General features: G+C 37.0%; 2 protein-coding genes across 6 annotated transcripts in view; both read left to right on the forward strand.

Annotated features, from left to right (window-relative positions):
- nek3 (NIMA related kinase 3) lies at positions 1-27,013 on the forward strand. 5 transcript variants are annotated; one of them, XM_087283609.1, is made up of 14 exons: positions 1-528; positions 9,664-9,757; positions 9,831-9,928; positions 12,199-12,282; positions 13,139-13,206; positions 13,347-13,433; positions 14,479-14,533; positions 15,184-15,384; positions 17,193-17,301; positions 17,383-17,553; positions 19,035-19,163; positions 20,885-20,966; positions 21,065-21,140; positions 23,680-27,013. In XM_087283609.1, the coding sequence occupies exons 2-13, from the start codon at positions 9,676-9,678 to the stop codon at positions 21,132-21,134; spliced, it is 1,236 nt and encodes a 411-aa protein (XP_087139735.1). In that variant the 5' UTR covers positions 1-528; positions 9,664-9,675; the 3' UTR covers positions 21,135-21,140; positions 23,680-27,013. The 5 variants fall into 5 exon arrangements, with proteins under 5 accessions (XP_087139735.1, XP_087139736.1, XP_087139732.1 ...); XM_087283606.1 differs by lacking the exon at positions 1-528 and adding an exon at positions 7,698-8,037 and having other exon boundaries at positions 12,199-12,303; XM_087283608.1 differs by lacking the exon at positions 1-528 and adding an exon at positions 7,698-8,037.
- Positions 1-27,327, forward strand: part of rcbtb2 (regulator of chromosome condensation (RCC1) and BTB (POZ) domain containing protein 2) — an 824,162-nt gene that overhangs the window by 547,442 nt on the left and 249,393 nt on the right. The window lies entirely within an intron of this gene.

The following is a 27,327-nucleotide window of genomic DNA, read 5'->3' on the forward strand; positions in this document are numbered from 1 at the left end:
GCGGGTGCTCATTTAGAACACTCCAAATAAACAGTGGCGTAGCGGACGGGCCCGCAGGGCACGCACCGCGGGGGGGGCCCCGCGTGATTAGGGGGCCCCGCGTCGTCGTGATTTTCAATAAACTCTTGGGAACAACTGTGGTCGGAACTCGGAACCAAAGTTCACAGGTCTGTGTTCTCTAAACACCTTTCAAGCGGTGGACTACTTCATTGCGATTGCTTGCCGCCAATGTTGCCAACTTAGCGTCTTTGTCACTAGATTTAGCGACTTTTCAGACCCCCCTAGCGACAAATCTAGCGACTTTTTTGTGTGTTATTGGAGATTTTTTTTAGACTGTCATTTGTCCATACTGTACCGTCCCTACTCTTCTTAACGAGCTGCGTGTGATGCCGCCGGCCCCTCCCCCGCCTCACAGCACTGACAGGCGGCCCAGTCAGTCCTCTACAGCAGCCTCTCCCACCTGCAGCCCGAGAGCAGATCACGCCTCTGCGTACCGACGACAAATGATTTAGCACAGGCAGTGTGAAGGTATTTCCCTTGTACAGTCAAACCGATCTACTTCTACTTTGTTTTAACAATTTAATTGGACCGTTTATTCTTTTCTTGTTCACAATCACAGATATTTTAGTGACAGTTTCTGAACTTGTCTGAGTTTATTACATGAGAGAGATTACGGCACATTCACTACACATCTATAATGACATACTGTATTCAAACAGCAATAAATTTAGTTAAATAAACATGCTTATATAAAGTGTAGTGCAATTATAAATACCCCTTTATTAACCATATGCTGTTAAACAAACAGAAACGGTAGAACGTGATGACGTAAGTGATATGCAAATTGACGTATGACGTATTCCCCCCACTTCATCAGGGGGCCCAGTCAGCGATCCCTGCAGGGGGGCCTCAGCATTTTGCGCTACGCCACTGCAAATAAACTAACAGAAGAACGAGCTCAAGAACAAACTCATCGGCGTACGCATGTGTTTTGAATTAGATGGAAAATTTCCATGAGAAGTTAATGTACACCATTATTATTCATCCATTCATTCATTTTCTCGTCGGCTTAGTCCCTTTATTAATCTGGGGTCGCCACAGCGGAATGAACCGCCAACTCATCCAGCAAGTTTTTACGCAGCGGATGCCCTTTCAGCCGCAACCCATCTCTGGTAAACATCCACACACACATTCACACACACACACACTCATAAACTACGGACAATTTAGCCTACCCACTTCACCTGTACCGCATGTCTTTGGACTGTGGGGGAAAGCGGAGCACCCGGAGGAAACCCACGCGAAGGCAGGGAGAACATGCAAACTCCACACAGAAACGGCAACTGAGCCGAGGTTCGACCAGCAACCCAGCGACCTTCTTGCTGTTAGGCGACAGCACTACCTGTGCCACTGCCTACAACATTATTAGTTTATTAATTTTGTTTATCAATGTAGTAAAGTACAAGTCATACTTTTCTAAAATTTACTTAAGTACAGACGTGAAGTAAAACTAATTACAATCCACCACTGCATCTAGAAAGCAGAATATCATGCAAACTCGCGATGTTCTATAACAGCCATATATCAGCACATGAAGGTAGCACTCGTAGAAAATGCACACATCATAATAATAATAATAATAATAATAATAATTCGTTACATTTATATAGCGCTTTTCTGGGCACTCAAAGCGCTTTACACAATGGGGGGGGGAATCTCCTCATCCACCACCAGTGTGCAGCATCCACCTGGATGACGCGACGGCAGCCATTTTGCGCCAGACCGCACACCACACACCAGCTGATTGGTGGAGAGGAGACAGAGTGATGATATGCCAATCATGATATGGGGAGGGTTAGGAGGCAATGATGGACAGAGGCCAGTGGGCAGATTTGGCCAGGATGCCGGGGTTAAACCCCTACTCTTTTTCGAAGGACATCCTGGGAATTTTAACGACCACAGAGAGTCGGGACCTCGGTTTAACGTCTCATCCGAAAGACGGAAAGACATGATGACGAAAGACATCAGGTTTAAAGGCTGCTCTGCTTCAGGCTGGACACGTGCTTTCATGACACCTATAAAGCCTTAAACTGCTCCCTGAAGGAGGACGATGCTGTTTGCCATAAATCTTGTTTGCGCATAAAACATTTGAAAAGGCGTGCATATCATCGTTTGGCCAAAGTTCAGATTTCACATTTGTCTTTGGATTAAATACCTCTTGGTTTTTGGAGATTAGTGAAAGGTCAGCTGTAAATGTCAGCTGTACTTTGTGTAATCTGGAGACGTTTGATTCAGTGTTATGCATTAGTCTACAATGTGTGCCAGTAAAATCTTCCTGGATGCTCAAAGTATTTTTTTATGACCGGCACATTAGCATGGACCATTAGGTAATGAATAAAAAATGCAGCCTAGTCTCATTGGAAATCGGTTACTCGTGCAAAATTTTAGCGAAATGTAAAATATGCTTCTCCGGGTATGTTTCGTTGTACGTTTCAAACGACAAATCCACTAGAGGGCACTGTCTACGTTTTCATTCATTTACTTTTCAGCTTAGTCCCTTTATTAATCAGGGGTCGCCACAGAGGAATGACCTGCCAACTTATCCAGCATATGATTTACACAGCGGATATAATTCTAGCTGCAACCCAGTACTGGGAAGCATCCATACACACTCAAACAACCACATACACTATGGACAATTTAGTTTTTTTAATTCAACTATAGTGCATGTGTTTGGACTGTTAAAGAACATGCCAACTGACCTAGCCAGGGCTCGAACCAGCGACTTTCTTGCTGTGAGGTGACAGTGCTAACCACTGAGCCACTATGTCGCCCTATAATCTAATATAATGTAATATTTTAATCATTCCTTGCTGTGTAAAACATATGCCAGAGTAGTTGACGATTCAGCGAAGTAGTGGTCGCTGGGTCGCTGGTTCGAGCCTCGGCTTAGTTGGCGTTTCTGTGTGGAGTTTGCATGTTCTCCCTGCATTCGCGTGGGTTTCCTCCGGGTGCTCCGGTTTCCCCCACAGTCCAAAGACATTCACTACAGGTGAATTGTGTAGGCTAAATTGTCCATAGTGTATGAGTGTGTGTGTGTGTGGATGTTTCCCAGAGATGGGTTGCGGCTGGAAGGGCATCTGCTGCGTAAAAACTTGCTGGATAAGTTGGCGGTTCATTCCGTTGTGGCGACCCCGGATTAATAAAGGGACTAAGCTGACAAGAAAATTAATGAATGAGTTGGCGGTTCATTCTGCTGTGGCAACCCTTGATAAATCAGCAACTAAGGCAAAGGAAAATGGATAATTGAATAATATAATATGTAATGATTAATAATATATAATGATTTTGCGTGCAAATATAACAACAATGAGAAAATCTGCCGACTGCATGTGAATGTATTTTACATTTTCTGACATTTTTCCATATTTTGACCTTTCAAAACCCTCTCAAGATTTAAACCTCAGTCTGCTGTTAAGCACTCCCACAAATAAAGGTAGAAAAGCTGTCACTGGGGTGCTTACCTTTTCGAAAAGTACAGGCTCGAACCTAAAGCAACTTTATTGGTACATTAAAGATCGACAATTAGTACCGAATTAAATTTAGTTAACACTTAAAACGTACAAAGGTGTTAGAGATATAATATCCGCATGTTAAGTGTGACGTCCGGGTCCAAGCGCTCAATCAAACTGTATAAGGGAGACTCATCAAATGGTAATAATAAACGTTTACAAAGCAATTTAATGCTTTCGAAAATCACGATCGCAATATATATGTCCATGCCTAATATCCGATGGCCAGAAAGTGATTATTTTTTTAAAAATTGTTAAATTTTTGGTATTTGTTATGCAGCAAGCTCAGAGATTGTTGCGTACACTATGATTCTATATAAAATTAACTTTAATGTGTGATAGGAATAAAACGTGATCATAAACGAATGATTCTTCCACTCAAATGAGTGGCGGCTTGGACCCGGAAACAGTATTACATACGTCACCAACACGTCACCACTTAACAAGCGGATAGAAGCGTCAGCCAGTGAAATTCAGTCAGCTATTGGCCACTGTCTAGCTGGTGTATTTGCATACAGTGATCTGAATGGCTGACGCTTCCGTCGGCCCTTGAAAAGTTGAGCTGGTCTTCTGCAGCGAGCAACGCCTCTGAAGTGGCGCTGACGGATCCACAATGCAGTTCGGCAATGATGTCACCCATTCAAAGTAAATGGGAAGCATTGAAGCTGACGCCTCGTGTGAATGGGGCGTTACATACCTCTATTTCAGACCAGCACACCCATGAGTCCACAAAGTGGCGCAAATGGATTTGCTATTTAAACAATGTGACGCAAAATGTGAAAATTAGGGTTGCACTGGTCTGAAAATAGCATCATATCGTGCCAAGCATGTCTTGCGCCCTATTGCGCCAGGTGTATGATAAGACCCTTTATGTGATCAGACTTCAGTGTTCTCATTTAGACATGTTCACTAAAGCTGAAAATGACTAATCACTCCATTTAAATCCAGAGCCCTATTTCCCTCCAGTACGGCCGGTAAACTAATGGCCGGCCGCTGACATTAACGGCGTGCGGTAATGAGCAGTCTATCGCAAAAACCATAAAATAAATGTGCGTCTGGACGAGGTTCAGCCAAATGGAAATCAGGGGTTAAGTGAAGAATGCAGCAGCTCATTTCACAACGCGGGGAATTCATATTTCTTTATGTTCGCTGTGGGGATCTATTTTTTCATTAAATATTAATAAAGCTCTTTCCTCTGCATGCATGCTTTCATCATGTACATATTTTAAGAGAAGGTGTTTACAGTCATTATCTTGATGCTTTCATTAGCGCTCGTCAGGTTCGTTTTTTTGTCAAATTCATTGCATCTTTATATTGTATGAATATAAATCAGAAATAATAAATAAATAAATTGATTGTGACAATTGGAATATTCTTAAATATATATATATATATATATATATATATATATATATATATATATATATATATATATATATATATATTCATATTCATTCATTGTTTTTCTTTTCAGCTTAGTTCCTTTATTAATCTGGGGTCGCCACAGCCGAATGAACTGCCAACTTATCCAGCATGTGTTTTACGCAACGGATGCCCTTCCAGCTGCAACCCATCTCTGGGAAACATCCATAAACAGTTACTCACATTCATACACTACGGACAAATTTAGTCTACCCAATTCACCTGTACTGCATGGCTTTGGACTATGGGGGAAACCGGAGCACCCGGAGGAAACCCACACGAACGCAGGGTGAACATGCAAACTCCACATAGAAACGCCATCTGAGCTGAGGCTCGAACCAGCGACCACTGCGTCGCCATATATATATATATATATATACACTATACTACACAATATTAACATAAATGATAAATAAAATAAAGAAGTAAAAAAAATAAACATTTATTTATATATATATATATATATATATATATATATATATATATATATATATATATATATATATATATATATATATATATATATATAGCAAAGGTTTTAACCTACTAGGTTAACTACTTAATTTGTTTAGTACCACAAATTTTAAGTTTAGTTTTAGTTTAGTATTTAGTAATACTAGCTTATTATTCTTTGCAAATTCTAAATAGTGAAATCATATTAGCAGCCAATGACTACCAAAGTACAACATTGTTCATGGTCACAAATAAATAGTGCTTTGAAGTCATATTTAGGCCTACTTTGATTTCAGATAGAATATTTAAAGTATCCCTGCTGGAAAATCTAGCTTAAACCTGCCTACGATGGTTGGCTAGTTTTAGCTGGTCGACCAGCTTGGTTTTAGAGGGGTTTTGGCCATTTCCAGGCTGGTTTCCAGCCATTTCCAGCCTCGTCTTAGCTGGTCAGGCTGGGAAATGCCCAGCTAAAACCAGCTTAGCCAGGCTGGGAGCCCAGCAACACCAGCTATGTCCAGCTTAAACCAGGCTCAATATGCAGATCAAGTTGGTTTTAGCTGGTTTTAAATAGTATATGGATAATATAATATAAGACAAGTTCACTTTTTAAAAAAAGAAATGAATGGGTGAATAAAAAACTATTTTACCTCAACAGTCTTACACTATGTGTCAGTTGTTGTTGATTCAGTACTGATGCTAGGAAATGCTAAAGGCTTTATATGAAGCATCTGTGCTCATAAAGCTTATTTTGTCACTCGCTGAGCTTTTGAACATAGAAGTGACTGCTGATTAAACCATATACTGTAAAAAAATGATTAAACAAGACACATCATATATTTTTAACTATTTAAAAACTCGTCTTTGATATTTACTAAAGCCTCTCCTGTCATCTAGAGGTTAACTTGAGTACAGCAATGGCAGGTTTAACTGTTGACCTCTAGAGGGCGCTTCAAGGCTCACAAACCGAATTCTCCGTTTATTCTATAAAATAATAATAATAATAATAATAATAATAATAATAATAATAATAATAATAATAATAATAATAATGATAATATATATATATATATATATATATATATATATATATATATATATATATATATATATATATATATATATATAACTACGATCTTAATTATAAAAGTCCTCTCAAATGACAAATCAAATAGAAATGTGAAATGGAATCTAAAAAATGACAGGAAGTAATCAATAAAATAGTTAACAATAGTCAATAAAATGGGATAAACACACGTTTTTAATATGTTTTATTGATACAAAAGTCGCTTTAATATACATTTTTATTGTTGTTATTTTTAATTATTGTATTCTATAATCTTTGTTGAGGACGAAACCCGCAAAAACATTTAAAAAATGAATACGCAAATAAACAAACGAATGAATAAATAAATCCACAAATTCCTGCATAAATAAAACAATTAATATTTTCCTGCCCCCCTTCAAACGTATTTTTAAACGTATTTCGTATTTACTCTTACTGAGCTCAACATGCAAATGAGAGGCTGTTTATTAATTAATGCATTTATTTATGTAGGAATTAGAGAATTTTAATATTTATTTATTTATTTGCGTATTTGTTTATTGTTTTATTTATGCCGGGATTTATAGATTTTACTCTTTTTTTGTTTATTTGCGTATTTATTTATTTATTGTTTTTGCAAGTTTCGTCCTCCATATTAGTAAATATATTCTTAAACAAATATTTAATGTGTTTAGGTTGTACCTGTTTAACTTTTTTATTATCTCGGGCTATTGATTTCATTCGTTAATTTTTTTTTTTTTTTTTTTTTTTGGCATAGTCCCTTAACTATTGATTTATAATTTATTTAATAAATATAAATAGTGAACGGCATTTTTTATAATTTATAAGAGAAATAATAGTTAAAATTAGTTAAAGCCTGATAGAAATGTATATATTTTTTCTTATTTATTTATTTATTTATTTATTTATTTATTTATTTATTTATTTATTTATTTATTTATTTATTTATTTATGTATTTATGTATTTATTTATTTATACGAGAAATGTATAAAGTTGCTTTTTCAAACAAACAAACAAACAAATAAAGCATCCAAAGAAATGAATAATTTTTTTTGTTTTTATGCTGATAGAATAAGAATAGACATTTAAACAATATATGTACACAAAATATCAACAAAGGGAAAAGAAATCTGTGCAGTCCACGCCACAGGTCAGAGGCGTCATCGTCGCTACGTCATGTAAATACGGAAGTGATACTGTCGCGTCGCGTCTCTACCTGAAATTTTATGGCAACAGTGCAGTCATAAGCAAAAACATAATTTATTCAGTTTAAAGCTACTCAACAATTACAGATAAAAGACTTGCAATTCAGTTGTAAGTTCCTGTAAATAATAGCGCTATATTGTTATGTATTTCTGCTCCTCTACGTTGAGTAATAGGAGCATTATCCCGTGTCGGAAGTTGATATCATGGATCAATATTCAGTGGTGAGAGTTATTGGTGAAGGATCTTTCGGTCGAGCTCTGTTGGTTCAGCCGATACATGAGGAGAAACACTATGTTATGAAGGAAATACGACTGCCAAAGGTAACGACATTAAATTGTAATGTGACCCTGGAGCACAAAAGCAGCCTTTACTGTATGCTCCTGTTTGTCTCTGTTCATGAGCGAGGCACTCACACACAACAGACAGAGAGAGGGAGGAAGATGTTTGTGGGGAATGAAAATATTTAAGGCAAAAATTATTATAATTTGAAATATTATAATATATAGTTTGAAATCTATTTCCCAAGTGCTGTTTAACAGAGATGTTTTTCCAACACATTTTTAAACGTAATTTTAAAAACATTATATATGTTTAAAATTATATATATATATATATATATATATATATATATATATATATAATATTAGTTTTGTCTTTACCATGATGACAGTACATAATAATATTCTAGTCAAGATAGTCTTGCAAGATAGTATTCAGTTTAAAGTGACATTCAAAGGATTAACTAAGTAGATTATTTAGGGGAGTCATTGTTGGTCAAAGGAGGTTTATTCTGCAATAATAATATTAATAATAATAATATGTCCAGTCAAACTAAAAGACAGGACTTTCTCCATATGAAAAGTCATGTAGGCAGTTATGTGAAACATTTCATTTCTTTTTAAGACAAAGGACAGCCTATTGAAAGGGGTAAAATCCAATAAATGAAGAGAACTCAAACTAACTGAGTACTGTAAAACCCATTAAGTTAAGCCAACTTAAACCGTTTGAGGGCAAACAAACCTTTTGAGTTTATCTAACTACTATGGGCCGTTTTCACTGGGTGGTACGGTACGGTACGGTTCGGTTTGGTACGCTTTTATGTCTGTTTCCGCTGTCAAAAAGCATTAGCAACTGAACCGTAGCTTACCACTTTTTCAGCACCCTTTTGAAGGGGAACCAAACGCTATTGGTGTGCAGAGATACGTCATTCGCTTACGCAACAAGTCAGAATGAAAACAAAAGAGCCACCATGTTTAAAATACACAGCTGAGAGATCTTTCACAGCGTAAATATTTATAACATTACATATAATAATGAGCCATGGTCGACCCGGGCTCAAACAAAGCTTGTCCTCGTCCATCATGAAAATAGACTTGAAAGTCTTGGGAAAATCATGGAAAAGTCGTCGAATTTTGGTAATTAAAATGTGTATGAACCCTGTCCTTGTGTTAGTAATGCTCCGGTTTCCCCCACAGTCCGAAGACATGTGGTATAGGTGAGTTGGGTCGGCTAATTTGTCCGTAGTGGATGTGTGTGAATGTGAGTGTATGGGGGTTTCCCAGTGTTGGGTTGCAGCTGGAAGGGCATCCGCTGCGTAAAACATATGCTGGATAAGTTGGCGGTTCATTCCACGGTGGCGACCCCAGATTAATAAAGGGACTAAGCCGAAAAGAAAATTGAAAAACAATCATGTGTTTTCCCCTATGGCACAATTGGTAGGGATGTTATTGTGGGTGTATCTATGTCGATTAAGTCTATGCAAGTCAGAGTGAACTTAAAGCCAACTTTACCCAAATAAATAAACCTTACACCAATGGAAAGCTTATTTATTCAGCTCTCAGGTCACTTAATGTATAAAAAAAAGACCCGCACGACTGGTTTTGTGGTCCAGAGTCACGTAAAAGAAGTCCTCAGTGGATGATTTTTCCCTCATGCTTTTATTTTAGGCAGAGTCTGGGATGAAGAAGAGCAGAAGTGAAGCTGTTCTTCTGTCCAAAATGAAGCATCCCAACATCGTGGCCTTCAGAGACTCGTTTGAAGGTTTGTCTGTAGTGTGAATGACTGAATGCTGGAGATCAGAAGTATGACAGGTCGTGTTTCTGTGTTTCTTCAGCTGACGGTCATCTGTACATCGTGATGGAGTTCTGCAGTGGTGGAGATCTAATGCAAAGGATACGACAGCAGAACCGACTGCTGTTCTCTGAGGAACAGGTAATCACAGTCATCCTGCTCTCAGATTTAGTCTTTTAGTTAATCTGGTGTATACTTTACATCAGGGGTCACCAAACTTGTTCCTGGAGGGCCGGTGTCCTGCAGATTTTTAGCTCCAACCCTAATCAAACACACCTGATCAAGCTAATCAAGGTCTCACTAGGTATCACCCAGGCAGGTGTGTTGAGGCAAGTTGAAGCTAAACCCTGCAGGGACACCGGCCCTTCAGGACCGATATTGGTGACCCCTGCTTTACATGGTTTTACTACAAGGCACGTGGAGCTGATACGCGGCTGCAATGATTGTTAAATTATTTGGGATATAAGATTAATGTATTTAAGAAACAATAAATATAGTTATATATTATAATTATATATCATAGGTTTATTTATATGATTAAATATCATTGTACTTATTTATTTTCTACTACGTGGTGCTTTTTTAATAAATACAATAATTAAAATTAAATGTTATAATAATAATAATAATAATATTAATATATTAAATATTTATTTATGTATTTATTTATTTATTTTCTATTACATATTTCTAACAATTTAATCATTTATTAATGTTTTTATAAATACAATAATTAAAATAAAATTTTACAATAATAATAATAATATATTAAATATTTATTTATGTATTCATTTTCTATTACATAATTCTAACAATTTAATAATTTATTAATGTTTTTATAAATACGATAATTAAAATAAAATGTTATAATAATAATAATAATAATAGTATATTAAATATTTATTTTTGTATTAATTTATTTTCTATTACATAATTCTAACAATTTAATCATTTATTAATGTTTTTATAAATACAATAGTTAAAATAAAATGTTACAATAATAATAATACTATATCAAATATTTATTTATGTATTATTTTCTATTACATAATTCTAACAATTTAATAATTTATTAATGTTTTTATAAATACAATAATTAAAATAAAATGTTATAATAATAATAATGAAAATAATTATAATATATTAAATATTTATTCATGTATTTATTTATTTTCTTTTACATAATTCTATCAATTTAATCATTTATTAACGTTTTTATAAATACAATAATTAAAATAAAATTTTATAATTATATATTTATTATTTATTTACATATTATTTATTTATTTTCTATTACATAGTGCTAACAATTGAATCATTTATTAATGTTTTATAAATACATTAATTAAAGTAAAAGGTACTGTATATCATTATAATTTATTATAATATTTATATAATTAAATATAATAATTATTATATTCATTATACCATAATAAGAATATAGTAAAAAACAATCAATGAAGCATTTCAAATGAACGAAAATGAATGTAAAAGTAGTTTATAAAAACTTATAAAATCCAGTAAGACTGCTTAGGCTAGGATTAATGAAAAATAAGTCTTTCTGTGGGCACCGTTTTACATGTGGAACTGTCATTTGGTGGCTCCATTCTGGACAAGAGTTATTCAAAACCTTGAGAAATGGCTGGGACAACCTTTACCTTATTCCCCATAAGTTTGTCTTCTTGGTGATACGTCCACTCTACAGAAGGGAATATTTAAACACAGGCTGTACTAGTCTATTATAGCTGTGAGACTGGTGCTGTGAAATTGAAAGAACTCAGATACTCCCTCTTTTAAGGATTGGATTGAGCTGATGCCTTCTACTGCATTATATGAGTGCATGTTAGCAAGGCTTCAGGACTCCACCCATACTTTCAATCAGAAATGGGGAAGATTTTTACAGTATTTGGAGAGCATGTAAAGGAAAAATTAAAAATGAATAGTTATATTATAATTTTTGTTTTGTTATTATTTTTATTAAAATTTGTTTACATTATTTTCCTGAGTGTTAATTTTGTGAATTTTATGTTGTGTGGAGTATAAAAGTAAAATAAAAAAAAATTTAAAGACAAAAAAAGAATAAAGAAGCCTACATATAAATTAAACATATTAAAATTTGTTAAAACAATGTGTTGAATTGCCTTAAGTTTAGATTATATAGATTAAGATTAGATCAATTAGATCACAGCAGATTAAATAAAAATCCCATTCTGTTGTTTTTCTTACAATAATAAATATGAATATTTTATTTATTTATTTGTTTGTTTGTTTTAGTAGTATTTAGGGTGAAGTGTGGTGCTAGTTTAGCATCGGCTTTACCGTGTACATTTCATATTTATGAGTTCTGACCTGAATTTGTAATCCATCAATAATAATCAGTACATTTGCTCTTGTGTTTCTCTCTGTTGTAGATCCTTAAGTGGTTCGCACAGATGTGTCTAGGCACCAAACACATTCACGACAAGCGAGTACTGCACAGGGATTTAAAGTCAAAAGTACGTGCTTATGGATGTCTGGTAATTACTTCATTGTTTTAATAATGTTAATAATAAATAAATTTCATAAATAAAATAATAATAAAATAAAATAATAATAGTTGTGCAAAACAAAGGAAGCCAAATTGTAATATGTATTTGCAGTATTTTGTTTAATTTTATCTATATTATACAATATATTATTTTATATTATCTTTTGTGCAGTAAGTTTTCTATTTTAGAAATTTTATTTTTTTAAATAATTTTTAAAGTTTTTATTAATTATTAATTTTACTTAGATAAAAAACTAAAATAATTTTATTATATTATATCTTTATTTTATTTTTAATTAGTTACAAAATACAGTTAAATAAATAAATTATTTTTAATAAACTAAATTTGCTATTTATTTAAATTAAATTAAATTATTTTATTTATTTTATTTTTTAGTTAGTTACAAAAATGCAGTTCAATATATGTAATTTTAAAAGATTAAATAAATTTTCAAAATTAATACATTTAATTTTTTATTAAAATAATTAATTAATAATTTATTAAATAAATGGATAAATATATAAAAATAATTAAATGAATATTTATTTATTTATTTTATTTAGTTAGCAGCAATATTATTATTAACTTATTTTTAATATTATTACTTCAAATATTGCTACACTACTAATACGTTAATATTCTTAATATCGCTTATACCTAATTACCCTACTAGATTTTTAATCTTATATAATGTAGGTTCACTTTGTTATTCATCTGTAGACCTGTCAATCAAATATCTTCCCTTGAAGAGTCATGATGGAAATTCTGGTGAATTATTAGCATGTTATGAATATCAACACTTTCCCTTTGGTTTCCACCGCAGAACATTTTCTTGACAGACAGTGGAACAGTGAAGGTGGGGGATTTCGGCTCTGCTTGCTCTCTCAACAGGTAACCAGAAGCTAGCATTAATAGTCTTAATAATACAGTGCTCATTCATGTATTTATCCTTGTTTTATTCTATTTTTACAATTTATTTATGTCTATAATGTGAGTTTTGATGTGTGTTATTTCTGAATGCATTTCTGCAGTGCAAAAGCATACGCTCAGACATATGTGGGCACCCCGTATTATGTTTCTCCAGAGATATGGGATAACAAACCTTACAACAATAAAAGGTACAACTTTCCACATAATAGCTGTCTCAGTTTGACACCATATTTCCATTTGAGATGATATTTAGACTGATATACGTGTTTATTTTTATTGCAATAACAACAAAGCAATTACAGTGTATATAAAATAGACAGACATATATTGTACAAACCATACAAATATGACAATAAGGGAAGTATTAAATAAATTTAAAAGGGACCTATTATGCAAAAATATATACCAAATATCTAGAAATATAACCAGCTTCTAATTGTAAAAATGTATTAATTTTATTTTTTTATAATCACACTTGATAAAACTGCAGAAACACTTTGATTGATATTCTCTCATTGTATGTGTCATCAGAGAGGGAAAGCCACGCCTACTAGTGACAATCTCCCTCTAATTAGCATAAGATATCAGTTTAGTTTTTGAATCTGCCACTATGCTGACACACAGGCATTTTAAATTAAAATTGGAGTATTTTATTAATTCTGAATATATATATATATATATATATATATATATATATATATATATATATATATATATATATATATACATACACACACAATTTCTGTTTAACACGTTTTTACTCATAATAGTTTGAATAACTCATTGCTAATTACTGATTTATTTCATCTTTGCCATGATGACAATAAATAATATTTGACTTATTTTTCAAGACACCTTTAATCAGCTTAAAGTGACATTTAGAGGCTTAACTAGGTTAATTAGGTAAAAAAAAATTACATGGCTTAAAGGGGCTAATAATATTGACCCTAAAATGGTTCTTAAAAAAATTAAAACTGCCTTATTTCTTGCCAAAATAAAACAAAAAAGACTTTCTCCAGAAGATAAAATATTATCAAACATGCTGTGAAAATTTCCTTGCTCTGTTAAACATCATTTGGGAAATATTAAAAAAAGAAAATCAAAGGGGCGCTAATAATTCTGACTTCAACTAATGTATATATATATATATATATATATATATATATATATATATATATATATATATAAGATCTCCTCTAATGTAGAATATATATATATATATTTGTATTACAGTGACGTCTGGTCGCTGGGCTGTGTTTTGTATGAACTTTGCACCCTCCAACACCCGGTATGTTCCTCTTAACATCCTCTTGATATTATTGTTACAGTGATCAAGAAAACTGCATTTATTTGATTAAAAACACAGAAAAGTGAAATTTTCTGTCAAATCATTATATCTTGGACTGGAGAATTCTCACAACTCCACATTTGTCCGTGACTTGCCATAATTGTGATGAACTGTCCAAAAGCTTTTTCTCATCCCAGATTGTATGTCACAGCTGACTACGGCAGCTGGTTTACTCCAAAAAAGCGTAGTACATTTTGCATCTGGGTCAATTAGAGGTCAGTTCACATTCTCACCACAAACAAAGTAAACGCTATAGGTTTCGTTTAAAATCGAGACCAATTCTTTCAATAGATCTTTGTATTTGGTCTGCTTTTGGTGTGCACCCAAGTACTATTGCTGCTTTCATAACTGAATTAAATGAGGTCTGTAAGCATTCTTAAATGTAAATACCATTTCACATTGTTACTGGGGTTGTATTTTTGATCAAATAAATCCACTCTTGGAATAGCTTTCTTCATTACAGCAAAATAAAAACCCAAACATCTGACTAGTACATCAGTGTAGAAAGTTGTAGTCTATTACGTTGTGTTTTTGGCCACCTAATGTAACCCTTTCAGATTTAGTTTTACCGCAGGTGTTTCTTTGCTCAGTTTCAGGCACGGAGCTGGAAGAGTCTGATCCTGCAGGTCTGTCGAGGGTCATACGCTCCTTTACCAAGTCATTTCCCTTATGAGCTGCACTACCTCATCAAACACATGTTCAAGACCAACCCTAAAGACAGACCCTCTATCCACACCATCCTGAGCTCCCACCGCGTGTCCCGACTGCTGCACAAACACCTTACACTTGAGGTATTTCAAACACCTACAAATAAATGAGAGTTAAGCCTGGTTTATACTTCTGCGTCAAGTGACCGGCGTGACCCACGCCGCATGCAACGCGCGTAGCTGTGCATTTATACTTCTGCGCGCTGATTCTGTTGGTCTGCATTAACACTTCCTAAACACTAGTGGGCAGTGAGGTGTTAATGTTCCTCTGTGTCGAGTTTCTTCGCTGCTGTTTTGTTTTTTCTGAACGCTTTTTGGATGTACAAGCGGCTCAAACTCGCTCATTTTGAGGCAGGAACCGGCAGACATGCAACAACTTTAACTATGACGTAAACACAAAACAAAACTTTCCTTCACGGGACTCCACACTTGTAAACAATCGCTCCATCGGGCTCGCGCCACTCGCACGGCTCTCGGTCCCGCCCAGACTCGTCAGCGCCACCAAGCCGACCAATCACAGAGCTTGCGCTACGCATCTTTGCGACGTGTAGTTACATTTTTGAGAGGTGCACGTCAGCGATGCCGACAGCCTCGGCGTAGGGCTTTGCGTCAATGCGTAGGCTGCTCCATAGCAAACGCGTGTGCTTGACGCAGAAGTATAAATCAGCCTTGAGAATGCAGTCCAGTGCCCGGTTGCATGGAAGTCCTTAAGTAATTTTGATCACTTAAAATTGTTAGTGGGAAATGGTACTACAGACTTTCTCAGCTACGTTTAAGGGAACACTTGAATCATTAAGGGGAAATACTCAATGGCAGCCTTAAATTCCGTACGTTGACCCTTAGATTTTTGTTTTTGCAATCCAAGTTTTACTCTGGGTACCTTCAAACTAAAGCCTCCTTTTCACTGCACACGACAAACGACAAGCGACAGACCGTAAGTCATTCATTTCCAATGGAGAGTAGTCTGGGAGCTGCGTGAAGTTACGATCATCTCCGTATGTGGAAAATTCGTATCCAATTTGAGCTGCGGATCTGTTGAAATAATTGAACTCCTGCGACCGGCCGACCGGGTGTGATGTATTCCAGTGTTTTCCAAGCAGGTCCATGTGCGCGAGATGAGAAATAGAAGTTTATTTGGTTATTTTTTTAATCAGAAAAAGTCTTATTTAAAAAAAAAAAAAACATTTCTATTTATAAATAAAAAAGTACAAAAAAATTAATGATCACTTTTTTTTGTATTTATTTGTATTTTTTTTTTGTATATGCTGAATATTTAACAATTAAAATAATACCAAAATCATCGCTCTTTATCTAGTATTTTTTAAAGGGAACCAATTGCACCCGTTGCGCTTCCTCTAGGCACGGTAGCTTTGCGCAAGTAAATGGGAGTGCGCGCATGCTTTTTAACGCGAGTGATCTCACTCTCATTCTGTATTCACCATTCTTTTGCTCGTGTGAACAGTTATTTTTGTCAGTCGTGCTGCTTCTCGATTCATAGATCACATTTGCACGGATATTGGGCCATGCATATTGTCGAACCCTAATTTTAAGAAAACTACTATTTAAAAATGATTTCCAACCAGCCAAAATGGCTAGTGGAGGTGTCTGTCTAACCCAGGGGTGTCAAACTCAATTCCTGAAGGGCCGAAGCCCTGCACAGTTTAGTTCTAACCCTGCTCCAACACACTTACCTGTAGGTTTCAAACAAGCCTGAAGGACTCAATTAGTTTGATCAGGTGTGTTTAATTACAGTTGGAACTAAACTGTGCAGAGCTGCGGCCCTTTTGGAACTGAGTTTGACACCTGTGGACTAACCCGCCAGAGCTGAAATCTACCCGCGGGTGTTAATGTAAAGCCCTGATTAAAATATTCTCTTTTCGTTTTGTGGACAGAATCAGGAACTGCTTCAAGAACGAACACGGCACTGGAGGAGAGAGGAAGGAGAGAAAGTGGCCGTGTTTTTAGGACAGAAGAGCTTACTGAACTCCTCCTCTGCTGAAGGTACACGTTTGCTTAAAGCTCTTCTCATTTTCATTCAAACCTGACCTGTAGTCAATCAGCCTGTTTTATTGATGTGTGCAGGAGCATTTCATGCAGGACAGTCCCTCTGTGAAAACAGCAGCAGTGATGATCCAGCATCCCGTAAGAAGTGGGCAGTCGGAGCATGTAACACTGTGCTGGGGGTCCTAGAAAATGCTGACATCATTTCCACTGGAAGCACGGCAACTGCAGAGCGGCCTGACCTCATCTCTGGTACAGTAACACAGATGCCCCTTTCACACATACTGACCTTTCCGGAAAACTACCGACAATTTTCCGGAAAGGTTGCATGTGTGAACAGGCACTTTTTGAAAATACCGGTAAATTCGTTCTGGCTATTTTCCGGAAAGAGAAGTTCTAATATTACCGATAATTTGCCAGAATGCTGCGCTGTGTGAATGCAGAAGGAAGATTGCCGTAATAAGCGTGTCCACGTCTAGAGCGTGCTGACGTAATACACCTGCTTTAGCCAGTCAGAACAGTCAGACGCATTCACGTGCGCGTGGTTTATGAGAATAAAAGCCTTTGAATATTTTTCCAGACACCTTTAGCTGCTAGATGTTAGTCAGATAACGTTTCTATGTTCCTTCTTAATGCTGACTATGTAAATAATTATCGATAAAATGTTTATGATAATCTGTTGTTTGTTTACCTTCAAGCTTTGCGTGTGCCCGTGAGCGCCCATAGCGCCAGCACACACACATATCATGCACATCTCGACATGCGAAAGTGTTCCTCTATATGTTTTTATTGGAGTTGTACTCAATACTGATCCATCCAAAGAGTTTGTAATGTAGTCAAATATTTACAAACACAAGCGCAGCTGTTTAGAGCTCATTTCTGGTTAATGATTTCAGAATTTACCGGCATTTTGCGATGGATGTGTGAATGCTCTTTTCCAGAAAAATTCCGTAACGTCCTCGCCTGTGTGAACAGCACTTTTTTGAATTTACCGATAAAGTTGTTTGCTCAAATTTTCCGGATATTTACCGGTATCACTGTGTGAAAGGGGCTAGAGACTTACAAAGACCTTTAAAACTGTGAGAGGACTTGTCTTTCTGCACCAGCAGGTGGCAGTATATGTTTTCCCATTCCCCTTAGGGAAGCCAGAAATGGAAATGGACACTGACCACAGAGGAATTCATTCATTCATTTGTTTTCTTCTTGGCGTAGTCCTTTATTAATCTGGGGACGCCACAGTGGAATGAACCGCCGACTTATCCAGCATATGTTTTATGCATTAGATGCCCTTACAGCTGCAACCTATCACTTGGAAACATCCATACACACTCATTCACACACATACACTACGGACAATGTAGCTTACCCAATTCACCTATAGCCCATGTGTTTGGACTGTGGGGGAAACCGGAGCACACGGAGGAAACCCACGAGAACATGCAAACTCCATACAGAAATGCCAACTGACCCAGCTGAGGCTCGATCCAGCGACCTTCTTTGCTGTGAGGCGAATGTTAAATATGGAGTAATCGCTCACTTTATCGATGTCTGTTCATGTTGTTTTATCCTGCCCCTTCTCATAGCGTCATACGACAGAATTTTGCATGCTCAAACTCTAGTGTGATCTCAGCTTTATTCTGCAAAATACACAATAAAATAATAAATAAATACAGTTACTCTGAAATGATTTATACAGAACTGTTGGATTAAATGCCACTCTGTTTGTGTTTCAGAGTGTGTGGAGACGCAGGAAAGACGAGTGAGGAAACAGTGGGACAGAGATCCACCACAGAGACTACTGAGTGTCCTGGAGAAAGCACAGCTCAGCTTTGGCTTTGAAACATACACGATACACAGAGACGGTCAGTCTGAACACACACTTCTTGACATTAATAACTGTAGCTATTATGCAATTATCCATAATGATTATGCAAAACAAAGGGCGTGATCGTACACACCAACACGCAAAATGCCAGGCTTAAAGGGGTCCTTTTATGCCCCTTTTTACAAGATCTAAAATAAGTCTCTGATGTCCCTAGAGTGTGTATGTGAAGTTTCAGTAGATAATACCTCACATATAATGTTTTATAACTCTTTGAAACTGCCCCTTTTAGGTTTTGATCTAAATTATGCCATTTTGGTGACTGTCACTTTAAATTCAAATGAGATTGTGGTTTTTTCAAAAGTGGGCGGAGCTACAAATGCCTAGGTGTCAGCATAGCAGCAGATTTAAAAACAATCCTATGCAAATGAAGGAGAGATTGTCACTAATGGGCGGGGCTTTCACCCTCTAATGACAAGTACAAATGGAGAATGTCAATCATCGTTTTTTCTGACTGTTTTTATTAAGTGTGATTATAAAAAATAAAACCTATAAATTTTTACGATTGGAATCTGGTTATATTCAGACTGTTCATCAAATGCACCAAAGCTCCAAAAATACAAACTTATTAAATTAAAAAGGCTAACACAAAGCGTTGAACGTCTAATTCAAAGCAGCAGCAGTGTTTTTGCCATCTCCTGTAGTCCTGTCAGGTTCCTTTACTGAAGAAAAGGGCTAAATACTCTGCAGTTGTAAAGAATAACTGAAGTAAATAATTCAGGACCTTTGAACCCGTCTGTGTGGTTTTAATTTTATTTTTTTAATTGATATTATTAAATATATTGTTATATTTTATATTATAGTTAAATATATGCATATATATATATATATATATATATATATATATATATATATATATATATATATATATATACTGTATATATATATATATATATACTGTATGTATATATATATATATATATATATATATATATATATATATATATATATTGGGGATGTAACGGTATTGTAAATACCGTCATACCGCAATATTAATTTTTTTCGATATTACCGTAGTCGAATGACTCGGTAAAACTATAGGTCTTCTGAGAAAATTTGCTCAGGCGAATGAAGCGAACGAGAGGTAGCGAAAACTACAATTCCCATCAGCCCATGCTTGACCATCATCCCTTGTGGTCTGTTGTCGCTACAGATCCAGTAATGCGGAAATGGAGTGTGCTGCTAGAAGCGGGGATGAAAAAGAGCTGGAAAACTCTAAAGCGGGTGTTGTTGCCGCGCGCGTACTGAATAGCGGTGTTGTCACGCGAGTTCTTATCAGCTGTGTTGTCGCGCGTGTACTGAATAGCGGTGTTGTCGCGCGAGTTCTTATCAGCAGTGTTGTCGCGCGCGTACTGAATAGCGGTGTTGTCAGCACACTGTTCAGATTGATGCAGACGTGAAATTCTGATACCGTTACATCCCTAATATATATATATATATATATATATATATATATATATATATATATATATATATATATACTGTATATTCATCTATCTATCTACCTATCTATCTATCTATCTATCTATCTATCTATCTATCTATCTATCTATCTATCTATCTATCTATCTATCTATCTATCTATCAATGCTGACTGTCTATCTATATATCTGTCCATCCGTTCATCCATCTATCTGAGCTGACCTTCCGTCCATCCATTCATCCATCTATCTATCTCATACCCGGCTGTTTTGTGTTCAGGTGATGTAGATAGAGTTGACGGATCTGAAAAGATGATCCCAGACTACAGCAGACTGGATCCGCGTTCAGATGATGAAGACACGTGAGTTTCTGCTGTTTTCTCTCTGCCAGTAATTGTGTCTCTTACCTCCACCCAGTCCATTATATCCCAGAATCCTCACATTACTTTCCTGACTGCAGGGATTTTGAAGAGGATTGTCCGCATGACTGGATCAACCACCTAGAGAAAGCGCTTGATGAGCATGACTAATATAATGTGAGTTATTAAATGTGTACGCACCACTTTATTTCTGTTTGATCAGTCTCTTTCTAATACTCTTAATAAATCATAAAAATGTAACAACAGAGTGATTTCGGATTGTTCTTGAAAAGTATTGACTTTCACGTAAACCCTTCACGTGTGATCAAACGTGTGCTGTTTTTACACAACACTGCTGCAACTCATTTGTAATGTGTAATAGTGAGGGTGTCCATGGCAGCACTTCTTTGTTTATTAACAAAAATCAATCAAAGTCAGACTCTGGAAAAGTGTATTTGACTATGGCATGTTAAAGCCGGATAAGTTGAGTCACTAAATAAACAATAAAAAAGCACGCTGTATTAATGTCACCTGTTGAAAACATGTGCGGGTAACATTTGACTTCAAGTCAAAACAAAACATATTCACGCACATACACTAAGCACAGTTTAGCTTTCATTTTGTCAGTTCACCTATAGCGCATGTGTTTGGGCTGTGGGGGAAACCAGAGGACATAGAAGAAACCCACGCCAACATGACATGCGCTTTAAGCGTATTGAATAAACTAAATTGTCCATAGTGGATGAGCATGTGTGTGAATGAGTGTGTATGGGTGTTTCCCAGCACTGGGTTGCGGCTAGAAGGGCATCTTCTGTGTAAAACATATGCTGGAATAGTTAACGGTTCATTCTGCTGTGGCAACCTCTGAAATTAAGACTAAGCTGAAGGAAATGAATGAATGAATGTTTGAGTAAATATTCAACTGCTTATTTAAAAAATTAAAATTGTCATATTTTAAATGCTTAAGAACTTCTTGCTGACTTATGGGTTAATTCTAGTGTTTTGAAGTATAAAGAACGTAAAGGGACACTTAGTATTTTGATATATAATATATATTTGTAATGCTGATTGTGGAGAAAGTGTGTCTCTTTTTCTCGCCACTAGGTGGAACACAGAATATACAGATAAAACTGTTGCAGGGAAATTCAGGAGCTTGCAGGTTAGATTAAATTCTCACCCTGCGGAAATAACCACAGCCTACAACCTCATCAAGAGATGTTGCAATGTTCAGATTTATCATCTTCATATCTTCAAAAGAAACTCTTTCAATGACTGACTTGCGTTTTCCCCACAGATACTTTTCTTAGAGTAATTTGTTCTGTAATAACCATGACACAGATTGGCATCCTACAAATAAATAAAACATACATATATATATATATATATATATATATATATATATATATATATATATATATATATATATATATATATATATATATAGTTTTAGAGGTCATCTTTATAATATGTTGTTTTATCAGTGTTGTTTTTATTATTGATTAGATTTACAGAATGGATGGACAGAAAGATGGATGGATGGATAGAAGAATAAGGATGGATTGATAGATAGATAGATAGATAGATAGATAGATAGATAGATAGATAGATAGATAGATAGATAGATAGATAGATAGATAGATAGATAGATAGATAGATAGATAGATAGATAGATAGATAGATAGATAGATAGATAGATAGACAAAAGGAAAGATGGATGGATGGGTAGACCGAGAGATGGATGGATTATTAGATTGATGGATGGATGGATGGATGGAAGGATTAGGATGAATGGATTAATAGACAGAATGATAGATAGATAGATAGATAGATAGATAGATAGATAGATAGATAGATAGATAGATAGATAGATAGATAGATAGATAGATAGATAGATAGATAGATAGATAGATAGACACAAAGAGAGAGATGGATGGATGGATGGATGCATGGATGGATAGAATGGCCTTGTATTGTGGCCAGCCTAAGGCTTACATGTGCAATAATCATGTTCTTTAATCTCAGCATTTAACACAGATTTAGACTTTTTTTTTTTTGACTGACACTATTTGAGAGATAAAGGCCTTCTGTGTTCATAGAAGATGTTTTAGATTGTTGAGTTCAGCTTATAAAAATGGGAGCAAAACAAAAGTGTTGTGTTTATAGTTTTGTTGAGTCTAGATGGAGTGATGAAAAGGTAGGTAGATGGATATTTTGTCTCAAATGCAGTGATGTAGTACAAATCCATTTTTTTCTGTATTCCACATTGCTCTGTTGCAGTTTCCATCTATTAAGTTGAATAGATGGATGGATGCTCATTAGGTTAATTAGGTTAATAATGATGGTTTGTTCTGTGGACTGTCAAAAACAAATACAGCTTGAGGGGTTTAATAATATTGACTTTAAAATGGTTAAAAAAATAAAATAAAAACTGCTTTAATTCTAGCTGAAATAAAACAAATAAGTCTTTCTCCAGAAGAAAAAAAATATTTTAGGAAATACTGTGAAATATTCTTTGCTCTGTTTAACATCAGCTCTGTTAAACTTCAACTGTAAATGATTTTGACCCACACAATGTGTTTTGGGCTTTCGGCACACATATGCCTGTGCCACGTTTACATGTATCACATATACAGTAAGCACTGATATTATATGTGGAAATATTGTTCTCAAATCCTGCCGTTTGAAAACTAAAACCTGTTCAAACCTGCGTCTACAGGTTGAATATTTCCAGCTAAGGGCTCTCATGAAAGGAATGCTGCCACACTCCTGCCAAGGCTTCAGTCAGTTTGCTGCCAGCTTGATTTACAAGTGGTCTCTGGCTGACTGTTGAGCCGCAGATAAATGCCCCCGCTTGTGTTATTGAGGAAATGCTGGGCCAGCGTTCAAGCCTTATCTGGAAGCCACACAGAGTGCCGCAGGGACCAAGTCTAATTTTTTCAATTCGCCTCAATCGAAGCAAGAGACTGGTGAGAGACTCAGATAAATGTTTAAGGAAGAACTGTTATAAGATAATGACCCATACACTCATTCTGAAAACCTCCTGTTCCTGTGGGGTTTGGCTACTCATGGGACACATGAGGCAATCTTTTTTTCTCTCTCTCTTTCACATGAGCTTAAAATACATGCAGCATTGCTCTTCATTTATGATGTCAAATGATGGCCAATGCCGTCTATTACATTTCATTTAGACGTCATTGACTGAGTTATAGTGAAAACAGACAATTTCTAGCTGCAGTGACTCAATTTGATTAGATTATGTTGGATTATATTAGATTATCATGGTAGGAAATGCACTTCAAACAGTTTTGTTCTCATTTAAAATAATGAAGAGCATCAAAAGGTCACCGGTCTATCAAATAGCACAAACACTAAGGGATTGTTCATCCAGAAATTAAAGTTCTGCCATCATTTAGTTACTTTTGACTTGTGGAAGACTGGATATTTAGTGGCTACAAGTGTCCAACATTCATCTATAACTGAGGCTCCGTTTACACTAGTGCGTTTTAGGCCATGTCTACACTAATCTGGATGAATTTGATTTGAGTTTTCCTCTAAAAACGCTTCACATCCACACTGTCGTCTCTATTCGTTTTCCAAAACTTTGTCATCCACACTGAAACGACTACAAATGCTTTCATTTACTGCGCATGTGTGAAACGTAAGACACTTCGGCACGCGTCATTTCCGCCTGACGTTTATTTTCTTTCCGGCTCTTTGAAACGTTGCGGCAAAATGTCAAGGAAAAGCCCAGAGTTTTTTAAATGGACTGACAATGAAGTAGAGTTGCTGCTTCGAGTAACACATGCATACAAAGTTGCAAAAGAGAGTGAAAATGTACACTTGGAGATATACTGGACCGCTTTAGATGAACAGTATCCTGCTGATGAAGCTGCTTACCCTCACAGCAGTAAAGACATCACTAAAATCATAATCACAACGAAATTAAAGTAATCAAATTGGTAACATGACTGTGTCACATGACAAAAAAAAAACATGTCGTTTTCGAAAGACTCCGTTTTCACAGTCTACACTACAGCATTTTCAAATTTATTCACTTTGAAAGAGCGTTTTCAAAAATATATGTTTTTGTTTCCTAAAAACGCGTCTCAGTGTGGACGGAAGGGCAAAACGGAGACAAAAATATGCATTTTCAAGTGAAAAAGCATTAGTGTGGACATGGCCTTAGTTTTAAAACGGCATTTTAGAATGAAAATGATCCGCGTCCACACTAGTGTTTCAGCCAGCGTTTCTGAACTGCTCAGAAATGCTGGAAAATTTCCGGAACAAATTTACCGGTTGTGGCGAGGGGGCGTGGCCGAGAGCCGTGGGAACGGGGTGAGGCCACCGCGTGAGTGGATACACGTGCGGTGCGCACCTGCCTCGGATCCCACGGAAGGAGCTAGACTGGCTGTGTGGACAGCTCTGTGTGCCAGACAGCTACCTGAGACAAAAGAAGATTTACATCAAAGAAAGGCACAGAATTTTGCAAAACAGGGAACGTATGTGACTTCAACTTCAGGGGATGACACCATGCTTTAAAAGAGATAAAAGATGAGGGAGCTTGACAGCCTCTTGAAGTAGTTTTGGACTGAGAAGACTGATCCTGATGGCAGAATGAATGAGACAGCAGGCGTTTTTTAACTTCATCATGGACTATCTGCTCTATATTGACCCAAGTAACCTGGAGAGTGACGCATCCCTATTGAAGGCGGAAGGAGTTAGACTGGCTGTGTGGACAGCTCTGTGTGCCAGACAGCTACCTGAGACAAAAGAAGATTTACATCAAAGAAAGGCACAGAATTTTGCAAAACAGGGAACGTATGTGACTTCAACTTCAGGGGATGACTTCAACTTCAGGGAGTTACAAAGAGAGAGGACCGGGCCCGGGCATGTTATTTTACTTTTGCTTTCAGTTTGACGGCAGTCTCCGCGAGGAGCTGCCGTCCGTTTGTTTTGATTTAAATGGCAGTCTCCGTGAGGAGCTGCCCTCATTATTATTAATAAATCATTTTAAACTCCGTCGGTTCTCCGCCTCCTTCTTCCCGGCGGCCAAAGGGCCGTAAACTTCATTAAAAGTGGTGCCGAAGCCCGGGAGAAGAAGGGACGCGTTGTCCAGATGCCCTCGCCGCTGAGAGAGGGGGCGAGTGTTCGGGAGTTAACCCGAGTGGGGGAGAAACCCGTTCGTCTGCCCAGAGTGCCGGGGCGGCCTGAGGCTGGCGAGGAAAGGATCTGCCTGCTGCCGTCTCCCAGCATGGGGAGGAGCAGGGGACGCGGGGCTCACCACCGGAAGGGAAAGAGCTGAAGGGAGCCATCCCACAGAACCCGGGGGAGTCGCCGCGATCCGCCATGATGCCAGAGCCTGCATCCATCCACCGAAGCGGGAGCGGAGCAGGAGACCAGAAATGCCGCCAGCCAGCCAGGAGAACCGCCGCCGGACGCCAGAAGACGGACGGGTGGATAGATTCCTCCACAGGGCTCCCAGCACGTCGTCGCATCTCTCAGCTGGTGGAGGAACGAGTGGCAGCGTGTCTGGAGAACCGAACCCCAATTTTTTTTTTTTTTTCCTCTCTCCCCTTTCTCGGTCTACTCTGTCGTTCCTCCTTTTTTTTTCCCATCTCCTTTTCTCTCGGCCCGTCTCATATAGGTCTCGCGGGTGCTGTGGCGCCAAACCCCCCCCCCCCCCCCCCACCCCCCCACCCCCCCCGGAGTATGCACAGCCACAGGGTGCCCCCGGCCTGTGATGGGAGATGGGGGTATGTGGCGAGGGGGCGTGGCCGAGAGCCGCGGGAACGGGGTGAGGCCACCGCGTGAGTGGATACACGTGCGGTGCGCACCTGCCTCGGATCCCACGGAAGGAGCTCTGGACCATAAAAGGAGGACCGATGGCAGAGGAAGCCGAGAGAGGACCGGGCCCGGGCATGTTATTTTACTTTTGCTTTCAGTTTGACGGCAGTCTCCGCGAGGAGCTGCCGTCCGTTTGTTTTGATTTAAATGGCAGTCTCCGTGAGGAGCTGCCCTCATTATTATTAATAAATCATTTTTAAACTCCGTCGGTTCTCCGCCTCCTTCTTCCCGGCGGCCAAAGGGCCGTAAACTTCATAAACAAACAACGGCTTATCATAAGCATTTAATCAATAATTAATTACACGGTTGGCATTAAGATTAACATATAAATGTTATCCGACTAATTCCTAGCAGCTAAACGTGTCTGCAAAAATATTCAAAGGCCTTTATTCTCATAAACCGCGCGGACGTGAATGCGTCTGACTGTTCTGATTGGCTAAAGCAGACGTCTCACGTCAGCACGTTCTAGACGTGCGCGCGCTCTTTCCAGCAATCTTCCTTCTGCGTTTACACAGCGCAG

The sequence above is a fragment of the Danio rerio genome, chromosome 15 (assembly GCF_052040795.2).
Source record: "Danio rerio strain M-AB ecotype USA chromosome 15, GRCz13ab, whole genome shotgun sequence".
NCBI classification, from domain to species: Eukaryota; Metazoa; Chordata; class Actinopteri; order Cypriniformes; family Danionidae; genus Danio; species Danio rerio.

Bases quoted from the DNA above. Each gene is read 5' to 3' on its own strand.
- nek3 (XM_087283606.1), top strand. From the start codon at position 7,921: ATGGATCAATATTCAGTGGTGAGAGTTATTGGTGAAGGATCTTTCGGT. The intron at 12,304-13,138 runs GTAATTACTTCA...TTTCCACCGCAG, and splicing joins TACGTGCTTATGGATGTCTG to AACATTTTCTTGACAGACAG. The intron at 20,967-21,064 runs GTGAGTTTCTGC...TCCTGACTGCAG, and splicing joins CGTTCAGATGATGAAGACAC to GGATTTTGAAGAGGATTGTC.